At 38.8% G+C, this 25,121-nt stretch overlaps 1 protein-coding gene across 1 annotated transcript in view; it reads left to right on the forward strand.

The window, feature by feature from the left end:
• Positions 1-25,121, forward strand: part of GRIN2A (glutamate ionotropic receptor NMDA type subunit 2A) — a 191,255-nt gene that overhangs the window by 95,124 nt on the left and 71,010 nt on the right. The window contains exon 3 of the mRNA XM_009281666.2: positions 14,410-15,002. Coding sequence (XP_009279941.2) covers positions 14,410-15,002 — 593 coding nt within the window. The remainder of the gene's footprint in view (positions 1-14,409; positions 15,003-25,121) is intronic.

Genomic DNA, 25,121 nt, shown 5'->3' on the forward strand with positions numbered 1-25,121 from the left:
AGGAGAATGCTGTGGGAGACGGTGTCAAAGGCCTTGCTGAAGTCCAGGTAGACCACATCCACAGCCTTTCCCTCATCCACTAGGCGGGTCACCTGGTCATAGAAGGAGATCAGGTTGGTCAAGCAGGACCTGCCTCTCATGAATCCGTGCTGGCTAGGCCTGATCCCCTGGTTGTCCCACTCATGCCTTGTGAGTGCCCTCAAGATGAACCGCTCCATAATCTTCCCCGGCACCAAGGTCAGGCTGACTAATGTTTGTCTCTGGCTCTGTGTCAGCTCTGGACAGCAGAACTGGGATAAGATGTGTTGGGAATAGCTGAGCTGTCACCAGAAATGGCTTTCAGAGGCAGTGTTGTAGGTGAAATTTTTACTTGTGGGATGCCTAGCAAAGTGTCTGTCGGGAGCAGGAAGCTCAGCCCATGGGTCAGCAGGTACTTGCATACCTGACTCTTCCTCTTTTGTGGTGCTTTCTAACATCTACCCTTCTTGTCCAGGCTTATGCTGAGGAACTGCTCGCTTTTCAGTGGATGGGATTTTGCTCCTCTCCTCTACTCCTGTTATCCAAGGTCCTTTGCAGTAGCTCAGTCATTCTGAATTCCTTACCAGTGATTTTGAAGTCCGTGCCAGGTTGCCCTGTGCAAGGAAAGCTGAGTAAAGAAAAAAAGATGCACGTTGTGGGACATTGACCCATTCCGTGCAGCACGTGTTTGGTAACACAAACATGGTCATTTGTTCTTTGCATGTTTTATAGTGACGCTTTTGTTCTTAGTACCTGTTCCTGTCCTGATCTTCAGCAACCAAGTTTGCTCCCATAAAAATCAGGGAGGATCAGAACGGAGCTTTTCTCTACGTGAGCTTGTTTCTGCTTATTTCTCTGAGATTTCTAATGAACTGACAGACTGTTGCAACTGTAGCAACAAATATCTGCCCACTGAGAAGAATCACGGATCTCATGTGAACTTCCATCCAGCCAGGTATCCATCTCCTGAAGACCTTCATGTGGGGGAGCGATTCTACTGTGTGTGAAATGGAGCACGTCAAGCGATATGGCATAATTTTTAAGTCTCATTTTTCTTTTCTTTCCCACTTTTCAATATGCACTGTGCAGGAAGACTGCCTTATTTAGTATGGATTTGAAAAATCAACACCTTTGTCCCTAAAATGAGCTGTATCTGCTCCTGAACACAGGACAATCCCTGCTTGCTCCACAGATCCATCTTCCTTGCACAAAAGGGGGAGATTTGGTTCGGCTTCATTATTCATCTTCTTTTAATTATCTGTTAATGTAACATGAAATATCATCATCTGGCGAACTCAAAGTCGCATTGCTTTTATATAGAGAATTATGATTTCATGGAAAGGAGTGCCAGAACTGCCTAGTGAGAGCTGTGCAGTGAAGTCTTCCTCTGTTCTTCCACATTTCACCCATATTCCAGGAGCTTTGGTGGAGTGTCTTGCAAAGAATCAGGTCATGGCTTTTTCTTTTCCTTTTTGGTAGTACATCATGTCACAGTAAGCCATGGCGAGTTTGAGGATCAATCCTATAATACTTATTTTAATAAATACTTAATTTAATAAGATGTTTAGTCATAGTAAAATACTAGAGCTGCTGTGAATAGCAAGTATCAGAGGGAAATGGCTAGGATGCTGCTTTCAAGTCTCAGTATTTTTCAGAGTGGATTTTGGACACCAGATGTCCAAGGTTATTCCTAAAGGACCTGCAAAAGAGCAATCTTGTAGTCTGTAAACTTAAAATTGCTATTCTAGGGTATGGCACTAGGGGACAGAGATGGAGACAAATCAAGATACACTAGCTTAAGGCAAAGCACAATCCCTTGTGCCTATTACACTGAAATCTAAACCACAATTGCAACTTTCTTAACAAGCTTTGTTGCATAAGGTCCCTGAAATGTAATGAGCACTCATCTTTTATGTGTGGAACTGAGGCACTTAACAACTTGGAAGAACAGGTGTTTTGTTTGTTAGCCGTCCTACACAAAAGGCTTTTTTTCAAAGGAACCCAAAGGATTTGCATCTAAATCCCTTTGATGCACAGTTCCATTATTGAAGATGAGCAAGTACCCCCACTTTGTATTGGTAGACAATCTATTTCAATTAACTGAGTACTTAAACACTTTTCTGAGGACATGTAGTAGCATAAATAAAATGGGCATGGCCGAACTCTCACATCTGTGCAGATGCTCCTTTCTGCATGAACATACCCATCTTTGGAGGCTGTTGAGCACCCTGAGCTCCCATTGAATTTAGATGTGAGGGTACTTACAATTTAGTTGCATTATTGGATACTTGAAGAAATCTATTAACTGTTGTAGTCTATACTGAGATTAGTTAAAAATCTTTCGTGCTTCCTACCTAGGTTAGAAAAACTCTGAAGTCTATTTTTATATTTTCATAGGAATCTATAGAAGTCGTTGATTTGTGTGGTGTTGTACCTATCTAGGAAATAGCTATATGCACAGTGTTGTTAAAAGCAACTAATAAAAATTTCTGGCATTAAAACCATCAACCCAAATAATGTGTTTTGTTACTTATTTGTATTCAGTACATGGGTTATTATGTCTCTCTCTTCAAAGTATAAAGATATTGTGCAGGTTAAGGAAGATGGCTTCAGTCCTCTTCACACTGTACTGAACATTGTACGAACATGTTTTTTGCAGCTGGAAATGAGATACTCAATTTGCCATAGCAGTGCAGTATTTACTGTATCTAGTGTGACTGTCAAATCTGTAATAATTTCTAGAAAGAATTACTATGCCTTGTAAGGACCTAAACTTAGCATTTTGAACATTTCCTTTCTTGAAGTTATGTTTTCCCTCTGATATTTATTGTAAATCAGAACCATGCTTAAAGATATTTTTCCTCTACTTAACTAAGGAAAAGTAACTTGAGCTAAGCTATTTCATAGAAGGGATAGTTTTACTGCCCATATTAAAATCTCAGTAATTTGAATATATGTTGGTAAAGCTTTTCTGCCCAGAATATTATTTGCTCATGGGAATAATGCTTGGCAAATCTCTTGATGTGTGATATTCTTGCAACTAAATAATGCATCCTTAAACAGAATGCCAAAAAGAAAATGTAGATTTAAGTCAAAGGTGTGGAACAGTGTGGGTAGAGTCAGAAAAAGTAGGTGCAACAGAGGTTTTTTGTCTGCATCTCTCTGTTATATTACCTTACTTACCATCCATCACAGAATGCAACATTAAACGCTCATGTCCTTATCTGGTTAGCACATTGATATCGCAAAACTGTTGTATCTGCCAACAGCTGAATTCCACATTCTTCCTCATTCCACATTCTTCCTATGTTCCTTCTCCTATGGATGCAGTAGCTCTGAATACTGGAGACTTTGCAACTACTTTAACACAAATGTGTTTTGTTTTGTGGTTTCAGCTATGATTATTCAAAGGCTCTGCAATGAATACCAGTGAAATATCATCCATTGTTGGTATACTTTGGGCTATGTTCTTATCAGTAGGATTCATTCTAAGATATGGTTAGCCACCTTCTCGTCTTCAGCTAGGGTGATATGTAAGTGCTGATATAGATCATACATATGAGAATTTTTGTAACTGAATTTTCTTCTGACCTGCTGCTATTAAATGTACAATGGAAAAGGATATTCATTGCTAGATTGATGCGCTGATCACTCACTTTGAGAAAGCATGTAATTTCTATTAGCATAACAGAAGAGCAGCTGTAGCTTTGCCCAGAGGCCAAAGATGATGCCTGAAGAGGAGAATATAAAGGCTAAGCATAAATGGTATTTCCCTTGAGTACACTCCCTTCTTCAGATCTGCTGATTGTACGTAAGAGCTGAGAAGCATACTGAGTATTTTGAAACACTTCCTTCCAGAAGAATTTAAAAGCAGCATGCATGCTTTGGATAAGTTACGATGTTTTTGTGACTTTGCCTTCCAAAGGCAGGTGAGTCAGGTTTGCACCTCTTCTTGTTTAGCACCCAAACTACCTGGGGAACCAAAACGCTTATGTCTACTTGAAGAGATCAAGAATTCTGAATCTCTCATCTTACCATCATCTTCCTCTGCTACTTGAATATATCCCTCAAATATCTGTGGCCATGGAAAGCTGCTCTGAATGGCTCCTTGAACTCTGTTTAGCCTTCCTCTTAAAAAAACTTCCTTCCCATCTGTCTGTCTGTTTGTCCTCCCCAGCTAGCCTCTTGCTGTTGGATTTCTCTCTTCAGTCCAATGCCGCTGAAGCAGACTAGGTAGACAGAGGTGGCTAGTCCAAGAGTCCTGGCTCATAAAGGAAAAACACAGTTACAACCACACAGTAAAAAATTAAATTGGCTCTATATTTCTTTTATTTGCTTAATATTTTATACTCACCATTTGGTGAAAGGGGGTGGAGGGGGAGGTTGGTTGTTGCCTTCGTTTTTACTTGTTAAGTGTAGATGTATGGAAATGACTTAGTTAATGGTTTTCTGGCTTCTCATCTTCAACACAAGTGAGAAGTATTTTAGCATTCAATTGAGACCAAATGTTTTCAGATAAGGAGATGATGTCTTAAGGCATTTTTATTGATATTTAATTATGCGTCTCTTTCTATATAGTGTATGGCATTTAGGCACACGTGCAATACATACTATAAGTAATCAGCCTATTTGGCTTGATTCGGCTTCCATTAAATGATAAATTGTTACTGATTCTGGATTTAATGCTGGATTCTTGGCCATAGCATATTTAAATGTTATTGTGGGTAAGTAAAGTTTTGATTCTGTTTACAGGATTAATAAGTTTGGATGGTGTTGGTTTTAAAGTTCCTAATGGCAAAAACTGTATGAAAATCCTTTTGCAAATTTCTTTGATGTGTGAGCTGTAAGCAGTTTGTTATGCAGAATTTTCTTGTGCAATATTTGTACTAGATAAGATAGAAAATTTGAACAGAAAATCATACTTGTCCTCAACCACTCTAAATCCTTGTTCTGAACCACTTTACCTATAGGTTGGGGGTATATGATACATATCTAAATTATTCTGTGATATCATCTTACAGTTAAGTGAAATGGTTAGCGTGTTAGATACCAAATAGCTGGAATGAAAATTTGTCCCAGGGATGAATTATTGCATAGCGTTGATTCTTGAAAATTTCCATAAGCTATTCAAACAACTTATGTTTTTTGATTCCACAGCAATAGTAATGTAAGCACATGAAATTTTGCTTAGCTAAAATATTACCATTAAACTGAAAAAATATTACAAAATCTATGTATTTTAATTTAGCAGGTACCCAGAAAGAAATCAAGTAAATTGGATTCTAGCAGATTCTGTGGATGGTTCACAGTAATTTGTGTGCATGTTTAAACTTATGGCTGGGGTAGAGCAAAATCGATTTGGATGACTGATTTTGAAACAAAATGAATTAGGCTGGTGCTGTAAAAAGCTGTTAATCAGATAAAATGTGGCCATTGCACTTTTTCAAGACTAATGACATAACCCTTTTGGGCAGTAAAGTCTGTAAGACTAAACTATTAGAATGAAATTTTATTTGCTGAAAATTTAAAAAAGTAGAGATTAGCAAGCTTCACTTTTTATTGAAAGAGGAAGATAAAACACTGCTTTTTCATTTGTTTCTCTTTTTGGACTTCCTTGGAAATTTTGGAATCTTCCTTTGTGTCGGAGATCCATCTGCCTGTACCGAAACCTGGCTATCAGGGTCTCATTTTGAAACCGGACAGTTAAAACCCATATACTAAGTTGTTTTCAGTAAGCATGGCCGTTAACAGCAGGATTGTTTTCAAGATTTATAATTGGAACTAGCTGTCTGCTCCAAGAAATAATATAACTCACTGTAAACTAAATGCTTTGATTTTATATCCATTAAAGTTCCCCAAATTGCCCGTGAATCAAGAGAAGCTAATCTCTGATGGCCTTATGGGAGCAGATGTGGTTCAAAGTAAATGAACTAATTGATTTGATAGATAATTCTCTATAGTCACAGACTGAAACTTGAGGAAGGTGAGAAATTCCACATAGCCCAGCATGTTGTATTGGTAGTAACATATGTAGTATATCAATACTGATATGAAACAATGTGAACATCGGTAAATAATGCCCCAGTGCGAATATAACAGTGGGACAGTGGGGATGGATAGTCTATATTCCAAGATTTTTATTTATTTTCCAGAGACCTATCTGGCTCATTTGGGTGGTATCCTTCATTCATCCCATGTCTTTGTGGTATTTTATTTCTAGAGGTAAATTATGTGAGTTCCAATGAAATACCAGTGCTATGAGAGGAAAGTAATCCAGACTTTCTTTTCTTGGATGTCTGTGTCTATCCCTGCTGGATTTCCTGAGTCTTGGCCTTTCACCGGGCTAATTCACAAGCTTACTGATGCTCTCTTAATGCTTTTTATTTCTGTTACCTGGTGAAAAGCTTCCTATGATTCTGCAAAATGAATTTTTGTGTTTCTGAAAATGAGTTTAGGCTTTCCTCCTTCCAACAAGCACATTTTGAAAGTCTTGCAGTAAAATCATGGTTTGGGTTTGGGTTTCTTTCTACCTCATTTCATAGGATCGTTTCACTGTTTATTTTTCTCATCCAGGTAGGTAACCTGTACAGAATAGATCATCATCAGTTTGTCCTAAACTTTCTCATGTTGCTGTGGGGAGAACAGGACCAGGACCCCATTTTCTTCTAACACCACAACTTTGTTGTGATGTATCAAATGTGAATTGTTGGCAGATGAAAGTTTCCATACAGCAGAAAGCCAGTTACTTTCACCAGTATTGTTGGAGTATCTGCACAGCAATTGCCTTCTCTTTGTCTTTGAAAAGTCGTTAACGTTCCTGATTGCTCTCCAATCATTCATAACAACTGTTTGAAGAGTTTTCACTGAAAGGACAGACTCAAGAGCTCTCCATGTGAACTCAGGTGTTCCTTGAGGTGAAAGATGTGCTGCATGGCTAATTTAAAGTCATTTTCCCATGGAAAATGAAGTCTTTTTGGGGCTCTTCAAGAGACTATTCACTTGCATCAGTTTAGTGCTGACTAATTACATGAATAAAGCACAAGGACGCTGCTTGTACCCACCATGAGAAAATCAGACACCTAAATTTAAAAAATGGCAAAACATTTATCTGTAGTCATGACAAGGGGCATAACAGAAATGATACTCAGCTATAATCTATGGCATAAAATCTGTCCTCCTTGCTAACTAATTGACATATTAGGTCACACACATTTTTCAATATTTATTTTCATGGTGAAATACTTAGAGGAAACGAGAAACTTCAGTACAAATCTCATCTTCTCCATAAAGGAAAAATATTTTAGGATAACACACTGACATAGAGCACCACGTGATCCTGTATGGGTTACAGAGTGACTGATTTATATTCAAGAAATATTTGAACATGCAAAGCAAATATAATTTGTCTGAAAATACTCTTTATTCTTCCTTATCTTCCTTGCAGGCATCATGTCCTGGTTCAGGACACATCAGTACTCTACTTCTTACATGTTGGGATTCTCTTTCACCCCAAAAGCTGTACAATAGCCAATACTCATCCAAATAGCTATGGTACAGCCAGCTCCATGCTGCCCTTTTGTAGAACCACAATTTTGCCCTTCCTCATTGAAATATTCATGGTGTAAGACATTTCTGTAACAGTGGAAGTTGAAATTTATCTAGAAAGGAGGCATCTTGTGAATAAACCTTTCATCAAATGACCACACAAAAATCCCTGCTGGTTCACATGAATCTTTTCAGGATTTTATCAAGTTCGGTCACAGGCTTGTTGATGTCATTTCAGCCTTTGAAAGCATTTTTCACTTGCCTGTCCTGGTTGAACAGGAGCTCAGACTGAGACACCCCAATTTCCAATGTTTGAACTATCCATGAATGAAAACCCAGATGGTGTGCTCCAGCCCAGGGAATGGTTTATGAACTCTGTGCTAAACTAGTCGTCTTCCATAATTAAATTATGTTGTTTCACTGTGATGGCCTGTTGAGTTACTTGAATTCATTAGACGTGACACTGTATTATTTGAAGAATGTAAAGGATCAAAAACCAGTGGACTCTGTGATGATCTGTAGAAACCCTGTTCTTGTTCCTTTGTATTTGTTTATTCACTATTCTGGCATAGAAAAAATAGTGACAAAGTTCAACTCTTGTAGCAGGCCCAGATAAGCCAAGCAAGTAGTATAAAATTAAATGGATATATTAATGAAAAAAACCCCAAACAAACCCCAAAAAACTCTATCTGTTATCTAGCAAAATTCTTAGGATAAAACCATGACCTGAAAATACAGAAGCCTCTGCAAAATTAATCCCTGCAGGTTCCCTCTGGAAATGAGAAAGAACATGCTTCATTAAGCCAGTGCTAACCTTTCGAAATCATGTTTCTCTGATATTTATTCCTTGAAATAATAAAAAGGGACATGTCAGATGTTGGAGAGCCATAATGTAGTCCCTTGCTTGCTACTGCCCTTTTCTAACTTGAGTGTTCCTCTCCCAGAGCAAACTTTTAAAATAAAAAGCAAGGGCTTGGTTCGTCCTTTTTGTTGACCTTTATACATTTTGTGGCTTTGCATTTGCACCAGTTAAATTACAGAGTAAGAAAATTTCCATCCCTTTTCTAGCTCTGCTAGAAGGCCTTAGTCTTCTCAGTGACAAATGGTGAAACGCATTCACAGGTCTATGTGGGCAGATTTGGAGAACGTAAAATCTGTCGCGTGGGGGCTGCAGGAGCCCACAGAGCTCCTGCCCTGCTGCCCCTTCTCTCCCGGTCAGCTCAGCCCATGCCTCGGGAGGACTGGCACAGGGGGTCCAGGTGTTGCTGGACAAGGACAAGGGGGACAAGTCAGGCTCCAGGTTGAGTGCAAGGAGCAAGTCAGTGTCTGCTGGGGCTGGGCATAGGCCTTGCTGCAGCTGAGCTCGACTCAGGGTGATGGCAGCTGGGGGGTCCCATGCAGGGCGATGGTGGTTGGTGGGGGATGCCTGGGGCCCAGGCAGCTCTGGAGCCACGTGGGAGAGCAGGAGCACAGCTCCCACAGGAGAGGTTGGTATCAGCAGAGAAACCTGCGGGCAGGGGTCGTGCATGCTTTTGCCATGTGTCAGGCCAGAGAGGTGACAGGTCCTTGGGAAATAAGTCTTTTCTGCTGTTTGTAGTAATTAGTAAATTATGTCCACCCTCACATGTTGCTCTGCTTTGCCTGAAAGCACATAGTTTTGTATAATTTCCCCCAAATTGCTCCCATGGTGATAATGGGGGAGTTTTCTCCCTGGGCGCCTCAGTGAGATGTTTGTGTTGGGAATTGCATGTTCTATACTGTTAATGAACAGTGTCAGGAATTTAATAACTTAAGAGTTTAGAAATGTGCAGGGTATCTTGGGAGGAAAGGTTTTCCTTTCAGCTCCTCCACAGTGTTTGCATTTACTGAAAGTTTTGCATGGGTCTGTATAGTACCACAAAGGAAGACCGTATAGCTGAAACCTAGATATTCATGACAGATAAACACGATTCACTTCATGTTTACCACGGGATCAATACATCATTTCAAGTAATCCAAGAAAAATGGTACCAAGTTAACACACTGGAAGATACATTATTTACCTACATTTGAGATTGGTACAAATAATTTCCTTCCGTATATTTTTGATGTGATGCTAAATTATTCAGCTTAAATTCATGACTAATCTCTGGCTTTCAGTTTTTCCAGTCTTCATAAAAATGCCAAATAACTACTATAATTCATTAAACAGGAAACAGCTTGCACTGTATATGTAGACCTAGCACCACATGCCTTAAATCTGTTATAAAAATGGAACATCTAAGTTACAGTGGTGTAAAATAGGAGAAAAATAATTTTTGCTGGATCTCTGTGGAAGATACGGTGTGAGTAGGAATGAAGTAATTAAGATAACTTTAAAGTCCTACTTGTAGTCCTGTCATAATAATCTTGTTTCTAGCTAAATAAAATCATCCCCTGGATTGCTTTTTAAACTGTGTTTCATACTGGTTTTTGCTTCCTGTCACAATATTGTTTTACCAGCGAAACAGCTGTCCTCGACAAGTCTGCCAAATGGAAAATCGATTTGGAAAATATGCTGACCCCTATTTTGTTCTGGTTTAGCATTTCATTTTCATTTAACAAAAGGTATACTATTTTACATAACAAATGTTTTTTTCTTTAACTAACCAACTATTACAGCTTTTTCCCTAGTAGGCATAAACTACTGTCAGGGCTTACCTCAGCTGTTACAGCAGCTGTGAATATGCCCTGCTGATCTCATGGAAAAGCTGGAGCTAGGAAACTAAGATGTCATGAAAATAGCTGAGGATGAGGTTTCGAGAAAAATATTCCTGTAATTTGTTGGAATTGGGGAAGTGAAATGTGCAATTCTAACAACAGTTGACAGATTTATAGACTCGGTACACTAATTAACAAGCAACTTACTCTAATATATTAATCTATGAAACAACAGCACCAGAGAGAGCTGCTCTGTTTTGTGCACAAGCATGGGGATGCTGAAGTGCCCTTCTCCCGTAATGATGGAATTATATATTGTATACAAAATTCAAGAATGATGTTAAGCAAGAAGCAACTGAAGGATTACTTCCTTCCAGTGTGAAACATACGGGGAGATGTTTTGCTATAAACTGTATGTTTGTGTGCAAGACAGAAAGAAACAAAAAGTTTTCATTTGTTCTTTTCCTTCTCTTTTCATTGCTGTTTTTTGTTTACATGGCTGTGGTAGAATCCAGCTAAGAAGCTAGAACAGAAAAATCAAATAAAGCATTACTTTATCATTTCCACAACTACTTCTAACTAAATCTTTGCTCATATCAGTGTAACATCTTGGGATTTTCATGCTTTGAGATTCATCTGTGGAATTCTTTTGTATAAAAGTTTCTTGGATTGGATAAGTGGTACAGCTTCCTTGTATCCTCCACCAATAATCTCAATAGATGGAGCCACTGAGGAAAGAAAAACAACATATTTCTGATGTGCGTTTAAAGCACCTCCAATATTACATCTGTATTCATACTTCAGCAATGACTTAGATGTCTTGATAGATGACAAGATGACAGTTAAATGAAAATAACTGAATAATTTTGTTTTTTACAAACATCACTTTAGTTTGCTTTTGAATATAGAAAAGTAGAACTTAAATTCTATATGCGTAACAAAATACTAAGTCTGATTAAAGCAGAGGAATAATGATGCTTTTCGGGAAGAATGTGAAGCTTTAAAAAAACCCACACGAACAGTTCTGTAAATGTTTAAGGATACAATAGTTGAATCCCTTATAGTTTTATTTATTTATTTGCTGTTTCTTCACTAAACTTTCTCCCCCCCACACCTTAATGGATAATATGTCCTTGAATATTCTCCTTATAGGCATTTAAATATCTGCTGAAGTTCCTAAGGCTGCAATTTGCTTGTAATCTTCCATCTGTTCCAAATTCATTGTAAACACATACAGTCAGATCTTCAGCTCTAGAAAAGCATCACATGAAGTCAGTGGAGCTACATGGAATACCTTCAGATGAGAATGTTGCTTGTGATATTTGTATCTCCACTTTTCCTGAACCCAAACTTGTTTTCACCATATAATTACTTTTTTTTTTACCATTCTGATCACAAATTGATATTAATTGCCTGATTTTGACTAAAGTTCACATTCACAATTATGTGACAAGGATTAATGTAATATAAGTGTGAACTTTACAAAAATGTTTAATCAAAACTCCTTTCATAAACTATTTTTCTAACAAAATGTTTACAAAAGGAAAGGATTTATTTTTAGTACTTTTCTTGTGTTGTCAGACTCCGGTAATGGTGCACAAGACCGTTGTTCATGGCCAGGGAAGATGACAAGGGTGGCTCTAGGTTAAAAATCTGTATTTACTAGTTAGAAAGGTCACGCTTGGAAATGTCCATGTGCATTGGTTTTTGCCCTCAAAGACTTCATCTTCAATTGCCTTATTGGAGAAGTTCCTTGTGATGCACGAAGGACCAAGGTGTATGTATTGTTTGAAAGAATTATTCCACTACATTAGTAGCCATAAACCATATATAGAAATGGGGTAGAGTGAAAGGATATCATGGAAATAATCTATTTACTCTAAATTATTTTACTTATTTTTACTGTTATTTAGCATAATCACAAGTAAAAACCAGGGTAAGATAAGAGCTGGAGAAGAAAACTGAAGTGATTGACTTCGCGTTACAATATTTTTTTATGTTCAATTAGGAAGCTACAGCAAACTTGGACTCATGACGTTGTCTCTGGATATCTGATTTACTTTGTAATAATAGTAAATCAGTAACTAAACCATTAAATGCTGACTTTAGCAGATTTTCTGTGTGCTGAGTGTCTTTAGCTGTGTCCCCAGATGAAAAGCTTGTTTGTTTGTTTGTTTGTTTTTAAGTGTACAGTGCAGGTTACCAGGAAATAGCTCCTAGAAGCGTTCAGCAATCAAATTTTCCTAATTCAGTTCGTCTCCCAAATATGTTTTATAACATCTGTAATTAACCCAAAACCACTGCAAATCTGGCACTGGCATTCAGAATGCCGTCTTTGAAGTACCAAAGAAGCCATGGCAGATGATTGCATTACCACCAGTAGGGTGTATTTTGTATCTTCAATATCAGTCTTCATGGTCTGACACAAGTCATAAGACTTTTATTGCTGTCAAGCCATATAAAATCCTGGTGTCAGGTTCTTAACACTTGGAAAGTAATAACACTCCTCATCTTCTATTTTAAAAAATATAGACATTCAGTTTGCTTTGAATAGATTTCAATAGATAAAATAAAGAACTTGTAGAGCTGAGTTATCTTTCTCACTAATAATTGTATATTTAACACCACCTTGCCATGAAACCTAAGTCAATTAATCTGTTTCTGTTCCCCACAAGTGTAAAATAGGATAGCAGTTCACAACCATGTTCATAAAACTCTTTAAAAGCACCATGTGTGTCTTTGCTGTAAAGGCTGCATAAGAAATCTTGAATGGTTAATATCTTATTTTTAAATCACAAGCTTACTAATAATTGTATATTTAACACCACCTTGCCATGAAACCTAAGTCAATTAATCTGTTTCTGTTCCCCACAAGTGTAAAATAGGATAGCAGTTCACAACCATGTTCATAAAACTCTTTAAAAGCACCATGTGTGTCTTTGCTGTAAAGGCTGCATAAGAAATCTTGAATGGTTAATATCTTATTTTTAAATCACAAGCTTTTCGCAGGAAGAAATCACAAGCTTTTCTTTCAGCAGGAGTTCATGCTTTCTGTATCTGAAAATGATGCACATAAGTTGCCACTGCTCCTCAGGAATAAATACTGAAGTAAAATGAAAATAAAGAGTTATATAGCTTCCCGTCTATAGTTTTGATACTCTAATAATTGTGATGTGTATAAATCTAGAATGTAAAATTCAAAAATAAATTTAGATCTTACAGCAACTTGGTAAAAATAGACCAATGAAAATGTTCATAAATTTAGTGCCAAGAAAATATATTACTTTGTTGCCTATTTCTGATAGATGTTGTTAAAATAAGAGGCACCTGCCCTTATGCTGTATAAAATGTTATGAATATTGTAAAAGCCTAATACAAATATTAGAAACAAGTCTCCTAGCAAACTGGCAGCAGAGCTGTGTCAGGCAATGCAGCTACCAGTTACAGGCTATGAGGCCATTGTTTAAATTTACTTCAATTTAAGTCCTTTAATGAGGACACTGGCAGCTTGCTCGTTGTCCCTGGAGTCCCATCCTGTTAATTCTACATCAGGCATCAATGGTCCATCTGCTCTGAATGGAGCATGATCAGTAGTGAGCCTACGAACAGTAGCGAACTCGGTACCTGGGGACGATAAATCTACTTCTGCAGAGTTTGACAGCTTCCACCAAGACCAATGAACCTGTGGAAATGAAGTATCCCTCAGACATTAGGTCTGGAAGTACAGAGCTTCTTCAGCATGTGCATTGCAATTTATTTCCATTGTAACTAAAAATTGGTATGAATTTATTGGGTCGCATTCCTAATAAGTTTGATCATTCTAAAGCTACCTGCTGGAGATGAGTTGCTTAACAGTGGGTGGCTGTCTCTAGGGAGCTTCCTCAGTAAGTACTGATTTGAGTTGTTGTCTTCAAGTGATCAAGCACTCAGAAATTTCCTATGTAAATATCTGTTTGTCACTTTTTGGCAAATATTTTAATTAGCTGTGGTACTTACTTACGATCAGTGTTGCTTGTTAATGATATGAATATGATAAGGCACAAAGTTATTCGAATGCAATGGAAGTGTGGTAGCCATGGTGGGCCAAAGAGAGCAGAAGAATTAGAGATTCTATTCCCTTCAGACTTGTACAAAATTAGTAATCTTTCACTGTGTTTTGTATTCTAGGATGTGATGTCCACATTCTTCCAGTTTGGGGCTTCTATCCAGCAAGAAGCCATCGTCATGCTGAAGATCATGCAGGATTATGACTGGCATGTGTTCTCTCTGGTGACCACCACCTTCCCTGGATATCAAGACTTCATCAATGTCATTAAGACCACAGTGGAAAATAGTTTTGTGGGCTGGGACATGCAGAACATCATTGTACTCGATACCGCCTTTGGAGATGCCAAGACCCAAATTCAGCTGAAGAAAATTCATTCGTCCGTCATCCTGCTATATTGTTCCAAGGATGAAGCTGTCTACATATTGGATGAGGCTCGTTCCCTGGGCCTTACTGGCTATGATTTCTTTTGGATAGTTCCCAGCCTGGTTAGTGGTAACACAGAAATCACTCCCAAGGAGTTTCCTTCAGGACTCATTTCAGCATCTTATGATGAATGGGACTACAGTTTAGAAGCTCGGGTACGGGATGGCCTTGGGATTATTGCCACTGCTGCATCAGCCATGCTGGAAAAATACTCCTTCATTCCTGAAGCAAAAACTAGCTGCTATGGACAACTGGAGAAAAATGACCGGCCGTCTCACACCTTGCACAAGTAAGGCTTATTGGTTTGGGGTTTTTTCCCCTACATAACCTTGGTAATTTTCCATTCTATTGCCATTATATGTTTCTTGAAGGAGAATATTGTTTTTTGTTAACTCCGTAATGCCCTTTTTAAGCAATGATTCTCACATGTTCCAAGGGAACACGCAAGAGTTCTGCACTGATAACTGTGCACATGGAAATGATGTTATGTGCTTTGGAGAATAAATATGCTCTGGATCTGATGTAGAAGATGGCAGAAATTGGTCTTAGAGGTTATGAAGCTGAGTTAATAAAATTGTGCCGTTGTGTACTTTAAATATGAGGTAAAATTGCGAAAATGCTCTGGAGGCTGTGCCTGAATCACTTGCATCAGCAGGAACGTGGTAATATTTTGGAAGACAAGAGATGTGCAGGGATACCTTAAAGAGGTATCCCTGGAAATTATAGAAGTATTAGATTAGGTAGGCAGCTTTTATCACCTAATAACTGAAATCTGTCACTTCTGCTTGTGAAGATTTTATATTTGTCACCTGTACTAGAATAACTGTAAAAATTAATCTGTATTAATCCAAGTTGATGTGGATGTTTTCTCAAAACAGTTTGTCATATGGGAACTGCCAAGGTTTAAATCAGGATTCTTTGGTCTTAGCCCCCCCCGGAAAAAAAGCTTTTAATTATCCCTTTTAGATGTGGTACTCCTGATTACTTCTATCCAAAATGTTGCATAATACATGACCCACAGTAATAAATTTCTTTATCTGGTTTGTGAGAGGAAATAAAGGGAATCTTGCATGTTTTTTAATAGCTCTTTACAGTATCTCATATGGAAGCTACTAAGCAGTATTTAAGAAATTTGTTCTGACCAAATATTGCAGATGAAGCGCTTTCTACAGGAAAGCAGGATGGAATTGGCACAAGAAGGAAAGTCAGTGCTGATTTCATATAGGGATTGTGGAACATTTTTAATCTTCTGAGATAAATGTGCATATTTAGATTAGGGGTTGATTGCCATATGATATCCTGGAACAGTTGTTGTTTTCCATGAAAATGGCATCTTTGTGCACAGCATTCTTCAGAAGCTCTCTTAAAAGCCAAATACTGCCAAGTAAATGGATTTTAACATTTCATACATGTATTTCATAAACAGTGTGACCAAAGTTCAGAAACTTGCACAGCTCTCCTTAGAGAGGACTTGCCTTTAGTATCACACTTCCACTTTTTTTTGGTCTCCCCTTTCCTATTTCTAAGCCTCTGCCTCTAAAACTGTACAAATTTACCAGAGGTGTTGCAGAAAATCTGTGATTCTTTTCCTGCTGCCCCAGTTGCCCCTGGGGAGTGACAGGAGGCAGCACTGGGGTGGCTCTCTGGTCCAGCGTGGCTCTGGGAAAGCCATCGCACGGTCACTCGTGTCAGGGCAGAGAGCTGGAAGGCACTGCTGGGATGACTGTCCTACCCGCACCCGGCATGGGATCCTCAGATGATTCTTCTTAATGCATGTGCTGACAATGCCAGATAAAAGCAAAAGCTAATGGCATCCCATTAACCAAATTCTGTGTCTTAACAGTAGGATCTGTACAAACAAAGAAGTTCACTATTAATATTTGAATGCCAGTTTCTGTGAAGTTAAATTGTATTCTGTCATCAGAAGTGTTGGTGTTTAACAATACTGTGGTTCAGTTGGATGGGCCACAAAAACTTGAACCTGTTTTGAAAAGGACTCCTACCTCATTGTTTTGGTAATACACTAGTGTAGACATGAATTAGTTCTTCAGTATTCAGCATAAGTTGTCTTTCTCCAATTATTTTTTTCTCATTAAATCTGTATGACTACAAGAATAGGGCTTGTGAGTGTTAGGGCAGTGAGATTAGACTTCACCAGGGGATTCTGCAGCGTGTAGTGCATGATGCACATAGAAATTATTAATAGGAGAAGTTGTAATATAGTGCACTGTGGTTAATAAAGTCACTTCCTGATGCGAAACACTGCGCTATGAAGTGAGAGTATATTTTCCATACTGGAGATTCTTTGAGCTTCTCCAACACCACAAGAACAAGAAGCAGGCTGTTTTTAATTTAGAAATGTCAGAATTACACTAAAATGAATTAACTTTAAATAGTCCTTCTTATGTAATAACTCCCCAAGACTATTCTTGTCATATATAATCTGCAAGAAAAGCAAGTATATACAAGCATTCAGCAGTGCTAAGTAATCTCTGGGAGTTGACCAGTCTCTCCATGCCAAGGTGAATTATGTAAATTCATTGTATTTTCTTATCCTCATCACTAAATTGTAGGTTTCTTCCTTAGACGATAAATCAATGTCAAAATTGGGGTTTTATTCTGAAATGTAATCTTCACAGTTTCAGGTCACAGATAGCGCGGCTTTGTATTTTAAACTACAAGATAAATGTATATGATGCTGTATTAAGGAGCTAACTTGAACAAAGGATTTTGGAGCATCCTCACAATAAAAAGGGCTAAAGTAATTGTAAACAGCTTATGGACCTGGGATCTACTGTACTGTGCCTCCCTGTTTGTGCTGGAAATCAATGCTGGAGAAGTAGGGTTGCATGAAGGGACACTGCTTGCGAGCTCAGGAGCAGAGAACTCAGTGGAAAGCAGGAAAGAGGCTCTGTAAGGTGATGCTTGAGCAAAACCAAGCTCAAGAATGGAGCAAAACCCCAGGATTTTTAGACTCCATCTATTATAATGACAGTGTAATTCAGCTTTAAACCCAGTATAGTATTCTAAGGCTATGCCATAATAGCTAATTTGCTTGTAAATGAAGGTTGGTAATGCTTTATGTGCGACTTCCCGCATCTAGATTGTGGTTTTCGTCTCTATTTATGAAGAAATTCTATGTAAAGAAAGCCATGAAGTGAAAGCTCCTCATCACTCTTTCTCAAATCCTTTGAGTATTAAATTGGTTTGAAGATATATATGTTTTGAAGCACACAGTTTATCCTTCCACTGTCACTGCAATTTTAAGATGCTTTTATTGGCTTTCTAGACCCAGAAAAAATCAGGTTTGCTTTAGTTTTTGGAATGATTTGATCAATGTTCATTTCTGATACACATGGGAAAGCTTCTCCTCACTCTTTCTCAAATCCTTTGAGTATTAAATTGGTTTGAAGATATATATGTTTTGAAGCACACAGTTTATCCTTCCACTGTCACTGCAATTTTAAGATGCTTTTATTGGCTTTCTAGACCCAGAAAAAATCAGGTTTGCTTTAGTTTTTGGAATGATTTGATCAATGTTCATTTCTGATACACATGGGAAAACTAGTTTTTCCCTATGAATAAAAGATAAAAATAAAATACAGGGATCATTTTCAATGCATTAAAAACCATACATATATATATATAGAGAGAGATGTATGTATTGATTCAGATCATCTTTTCCCACCTGTGTAAGACCCAGATTCTCCCAAGACAGAAAAATACTATTGTGTGAAATACTGGCACTAGCGCAGCAAGATAGATAGAATTAGCAGCTCATTAATACAATGTCAGTTTAACAAATGCTTGCTCTCTCTCAAAAAAGGAAAACATGTAAGCAAACAAACAGCAAAACAAAATAAACCTGCCAGTCGTCATGGAAAATGCTGCCGCTTTGTGAGTAGAAATGCTTCTGCTTTGTCTAGAAGAGTGCTCATATTGTGTATAAAAGTCATAACCCTGGGAGATACATTTCACAATGACATTTCCAACCACTCTGATCTGTACAGGGATGGATGAGGATGACAGAGCTGTTGCTCTATTGTCATTATCCTGAAAAGCAAAAAGATGTGTCTGTTCATAGGTAGTCAGGCGTTTACCATGTGGTGTTTACATTTAATTACATTCAGTTTCCAAATACAACCAAATAATACGCAGGATTTAGAGACTCGTCTTACTTTCGGTAGTGAAGGTGTAGGGCTAGAAAGCTGTCCAAACTGCTCTGGGCAGGCTGTCCTTTCATACCCTTCCCAAGCATAGTTTCCTTTATTTGTCATCACTGAGCCAGGGAGCAGGAGCAATGTGAGGTCTGAAGTGCCAAATACAAATGCATTAGTTGATCCTGCCCTGAATCACCCTTCTTTAAAAACTTAGGGACTCGGTGGGAGCAGTGTTTTGAAATGTGCTACCTAACGTTGCTGTCTTTCCGTGGCCTACCGCACGGTTCATTTTCTTGTCCTTGCTGTTGTGCTCCTGTTAGCTTACAGCATGGCTACGAGACAGCGTCTTCTTCAGAGGGCAGTGGTATGCTCTCTCTCTAGTCCCGATATTCATTCATCAAGTTCAATATTTTGATTCCAGCTTTTAGCAATGACAGATAATTTTTCTTTGCTTTCTTTTGAGCAAAATCAGGTATTAAATGGACACAATAGTTTGATGAATAATCCAGCAAATCTGTTTAATCTTTTCCTGCACAAAGATCAACAGCCAATTTACAGAGGATTTATTCACTTAAGTTCTGTCAAAAGACTTGGGAAAAATAAGTATCATCTGCTTTATTGAATGATTGAAGATGTATCATTATTTAACTAATTATATATGAAGCAAAATGCTTTTTCACTAGTAGCATACTTGCTGTGCAGAAAAACAAATGTTATTTACCTTCATGTAAGACTCTCCAGGATATTTTGTTTGTCTTTCCCATTTTGTGATCCCACTGCGGTTTTACTGGAGACACTGCGTGCTCACAGGAGCGCTTTGCACACAGGGTGATGATCTGAGACTGTAACCCAAGTTTCAGTAGTCACATACGTTGCTTACGTGTTGTGGAGGGAAACAGCTAATTTGAGTATATTTTAAATTTAGTACTTCATTTTTGGTAACTTTAAAGCTTTAGGAAGTTTCAGTTTTTGCATGCTGCTAGATTTGCTTATTCTTCTCCTTTGCTACTGTGAATGATGCCCTACGGAAACAAATCCAAGCAAGGATGATGCACCTAAAGGGCTGAAGGCATAAACAAAGCTGCAAGCCTTCATGGAGCCCTGAGGCCACAGGGATGCGAGGAGCAGCACATTTCCAGGGAGGACAGTATATTTAGGCAAGCGTCTCCAAATGAAGACCAAGCTGCCAGTCCTAGATTTAATGTTAACTAATTTCAGAAGTCCTGGATTACAAGAAATTATTATTGTCAACATGAAAAAATGAATGAGAAAAGATACTCAAGACAAGAAAAAATTTTGTCAGTGGCAGCATCCCACTTAGCCTCATTAATTTGTGTGGGGATGCTTTCTGATCAGGAGACCCAGTAGAGTATTGTAGCAATTGGATCGGTACACAGGGATACACAAAGTCTGCTGCTGATGAACAGATTTTAAACAGTAACAACTAGATATTTGCACTTCTTGTAATTCATGTGCTGTAATTGTCCTCTTCTATAGTATGAGGGCATTTTCCATATAGTTGCATTAAACAGCAGGAACAGAATGAATGAAACTGTTGTCATGTTCCTCTGAAAGTAAAACTAAACTTCACCGGCAACAAAAGAGGGGTTGTGGAGGAAAACACTCCACCCAAGAGATCCCGATATGGTGCTGGTTTACTGATGAAGTGATTAAAAAAATTATAGAAAATCTGTATCAGAATTTTCTCCCAGGTTAGGTCAGTTTAGGAAGCAGAAGATACCAAACAGTTACCAGATTAGGGGCTTTTAGAATATTTTCCCCTTTTTGTGATAATTAAAAAAAATTTTAAATGAGAACAAGCATGGCCTTTGTTCTGGAGTTGAGCAGAGCCAGCCTTCAGGGCTGAAAGCAGGTCTTGAAATTCAAAATATAAGTGAAGGTTCTTGGAGACGGAGCTGCTGCAGACATCGTCCCCTTGCAGGGAGCCAGGCAGGTTCACGGGGAAGGGTTTGGGATGTTTCTGAGGTGGTGGAGCAAAATGTAACCATATTAGTGCTTTTTATGAAATGTTATTTCTAATAATAACATTAACTCACTAAACCTTCTGGTGTTTTATGAGTTACGCTAGTCTGTGGCACCCTCCCAGGGATACCTCCCAGGCATCCGGGCCCTTGCTAATTTTGCTCCCTCCCCTTGCCCCCTTTCAGAAGGGCTCCCCAAGAGTTTTGTCGCTTGTCTGGCAGAACTGGGGCAAAATGACTTTCCAGACCTAGTGGCAACTAATGCTTTAAGGAGCAGCTGGCAGGAGGTACAAGTAGTTGGCATACCATTCCTTTTTCACAGTCACTGAGCATATTGTTCCCAAAATTTTATTCATCCATGCTGGCTCAAGGCCTAGGGAGAGAGATACAGCTCCAAAGCAGGGTATCGTCGCAGAGTTATATTCAGGAGAGCGAGGGCTGGGGGAAGTGGAGGAGGAGAAGGCACGAAGAGGAAGAAGAGGCTCCTTGCATCACTGCGGAGGATTTGAATTTAGAAAATAAAATCCTACGTAGCCTAAGTTATAAAATTACCTCTAAAAAAAGATTCACTGTTTGAAAAACGCATTGCTACCTTGTTTAATAGTGACCTATTTCAGACCTATTTCTATATGTACTTCAGACCACACATTATATATTCTATGTTCAGTGTTTCTTGATTTAATTTTATAGATGGTCTTAGGAAGTCTGTTTCTTAATGATAAATATTTTGTCTTGGGGTTTCTATTGATAAGTATCTTTCAAATTTCACAGTAGAATCATAGTAAGGAAGTTCAGCAGTTCGGAGCCTCAAGATAAAGAAAAAACAAAATTTGGATTCACTCCTGCTTTTTTAGGTATGATGCTGGGTGAATGCCAAGCCCAGACAGGCTGGCTGTCTGGATTATTAAAATGGTTGGTTCACACTGTTTGGAAGAAAGAGAAATATCACTGATGATACGTTGGTGGTGAGGCATTTCATCTGCTTTAAATCTCAGTTTGGAAATTCCTTCTTTAGGGGAGAGTTTCTTTTATGAAACCTGTATTTCCCTAAGTCTCTGCTGTTTCTCTTCATTGCTTGCGGTTGTCACGGATTTGAAACACGGCCCCATGGTGAAGAAGGCACAAAATAAAAAATGATAGTCCCCAGTGATGGCACCTGAGGAATTTACCAAGTTTGATTTTTCTGATCTGGGCTGCAGGATAAGGGCAGGAAATGTGGGTCTGAACTCGTGGCAGCGAGTAGTCCTGTGGGCTTTCCATTACCTGCAGCTATCAGGCCACGTGCTTTATTTTACAGGTCTAGTAACTAAGTTCTCTTCGGAGGTAGCTTAGGAGTGATATGTTTTCATTAATGCCTCTGCCTTACCCATTACATTTTTCCCAGCCAGTGATCTGTTTGGGAGCTGGATACTAGGTGGATTTCACGCTAATTATAAACCAGCCTGTTATCACAGAGCTGGCTCTGTTCCTGAGCCTGACGAGTCCTGAATTTCTACTTTTAAAATTCTGAATCTGTATAAAATTATCGCTATAAAACAAAAAAGGAAGGAGCAAATATCAGAGCAATCAGAAGAAAGGGCATCTGAGACAGCCTGCGCTTCCTGTCTCTAAACTTGCTTTTAAAACCACGGGACGTTTGCTGAGGGTGCTTGCACGACCCGTTTGGTTTCTAAAGGTGTAATTCCTGTATGGTGTGCAGCCCCTCTGTCCTGCAGCCCCCCTGGCTGGCTCTCCTCCTGTGCCCTGCCGCCCCTGGTGCTTTGCCAGGCTGGAGCTTGGAGCAGTTTCTAATGTGATCACACTCGCACCCGCCAGAGTGAAGATTTTAAAGGTAACCCTGGGAATTCAAAACATTTCCCGCCCCAAGTCTAGCAATTTATTTATTGCTAGATGCGGTAAAGTTATAAAAAGAGGTTAGTGGAGAAGAAGGCTTAAACCTTGGCGGGGAGAAACCAAAGGATCCTTTCTGTAGGAAAAGCAGCTGCTGTTACTAATTGTGCTCAGCTACACCACTTGATCTTAGCACAGACAGTTTCACATTCATATTTCAGTGGATAGATGGAAAGAAAATAAACATGAAATAGAGAAAAATGGAGAAAACAACAAAACAAACAGTTTGGAGGGGAGAAGAGGGAACTTTTTACTGTATTAGTTTTGGTGAGAGCATTTTTTGTTGTATGTATAATAATTATCACAACTACATTGTATGCATTTTTTTTAAGGGATCAATTAATTAAAAAGTTTTAATTTATTGCATTGCTCTAAGGACTTCCTAGGTCAGTATATGTACATGCATGCAATTGCTAGCTTTTAAAATCCAGGTCTTTTCTAGATGCCCTGAATTTTTACACATTTGTAAAAGTATTTTCTTACGTATGACATCTTTTTAATGCTGTGATCCTTGCATCTTTCTAGAAGAGTATTTCAGTTTTATTTTAAGCATAAGTAGACCTGTCTGGCCTCAGCAAGCGCAGAGTGCCACTGCTTCAATGTGTAGACTAGTTTTATCCTGTCTCTACAGCAGCGCTTCCTCCTGGCTGTGCAATGCTTTTGAGGGATGGTTCCAGATTGTATTCCATGTTTTTGACTTATTTCTAGCCCCATGAGTCTCAGAAATCTGCATTTCCCCTGCCTTCTGGCCAGGGTTCTCCCTCAGCTTGGCTTTCCCCTGGAGAAGCCAGTTGATTCAGGGACTGGTTCACGTGCTGTTGCCCGTGGCAAAAGTTACCCTGAAAAGGAGAAACAAGGGGCTAAGTCTCTTGGCTCACTACTCTTAGTGGGTGATCGGGAGTAAGCTCAGCTTGCTCTAAGGGAGAAATAAATTGTAAAGTAGTGCTGCAGGGTCTTCTGGGACGCAGGTGGGTGGGTGTGAGAGTGCCCATCCTGAGGACATGAATATTTGGGAGAATGCTCCCTGCCTGGCATCCTAGAGATACAGCGTGTGGAGGGTACTGCCAGGTGGGGACTTCCCTGAGCACCATCGCTGGTGAGGTTCCAGAGGTGACATCACACCTGCTTTGGTTTCACAGGATTGCTCTCCTGTGCAGTGTTGCGCTTTCGTTCTGTCGCTGTTTGTTTTCTCACATCCCCCAAAGAAGTTTATGAAGCCGGGGCTAGGATTAATCTTTGTTTGAGACAAAGTGATCTTTATAATTTACATAGTTGGTTTTTTTTTTCCTTAAAAAAATGCCCACCACAGAATCCACTAAACCTTCTTGCTTTTGCTCTCAAATCCTTGCATCTATTAGGGGAACACTTGTGTATCTTGCATATACCTATATACATTTATATGGTAAACATCAAAAGAAATCCCATAGCTTGCAAACATGTTTGCTGTTGTATAACATAGAAGCAGAAAGTCTCAAAGATTCTGCTCCAGGAGTGGTCGTGGCTTTGCTGGGGTTTCAACTGTTTTCACACGGTATAGGAAATCCTTACCAAACACCTTCTGGGCAAAGAAGGTCCATGTCTTCTGTAAGGAGACTGGCCAGAAAGGTGTTTCTGTTTCAGCAATATTGTATCCTAGCAAATGGTCTTCTAAAAAGTGAGGTCTTCTAAAAATTGAGGTCTGATCCTTTTGGCAAAGTCTTCCCCCATTTGTTAATGGAAATTAGAGTCAATGAAGTTGTGGTATAATATTTACAGGGTAGGAAAACCTACCTTATTCAAATGTGTTCTGTCTTTCTGGATAGAGTCAGAATTTTGACATGGATAAATATTGCAGTTTTGGCACTAATCTGAAGCTTTACCTGAATTACTTGATCTTTCTGAGTCTATAAAAATTAAGTTGGAAACCTTGAGAGCAGTTTGTAACCTTGGTGCTTCGAAGGTTTGCTGTAAATACAATGGGAACAGTGTTCTGCTGTGGTGTTTCAACACTTCTCTTTTCAGTTCTGTTGGGGAAGGTGACAAGCAAAAAAGAATTGTATAAATGTTTAAAAGTGTTTTGAAATATATAGTACAGGCTTGGTTCTTCGCATGATAAAAACCTGTTTTGGATTCAGTGTGAGAATAGCTTAACTTCTGTCCCCAAAAATCCCGTTTTTCATACTTGTATCACCTGGGGAATCTTACTCACAAACTTCAGTTTGCAAAAGTTAATTAAGACTTCAGTGTCATAATACCATCACAAGGCCTCCTGCTATCATGTTTTTGGAAAGGTTATAGCATTAATGAGGTATAAAAACAGATTAACTACTAATCTAAGGTGTATGCCGAATTGCCCCCTTAAAGTAATGAGCTCAAACAATCAAGGACCTCATTTAG

Source organism: Aptenodytes forsteri, unplaced genomic scaffold (genome assembly GCF_000699145.1).
Source record: "Aptenodytes forsteri isolate BGI_AS27 unplaced genomic scaffold, ASM69914v1 Scaffold84, whole genome shotgun sequence".
Taxonomy (NCBI): Eukaryota; Metazoa; Chordata; class Aves; order Sphenisciformes; family Spheniscidae; genus Aptenodytes; species Aptenodytes forsteri.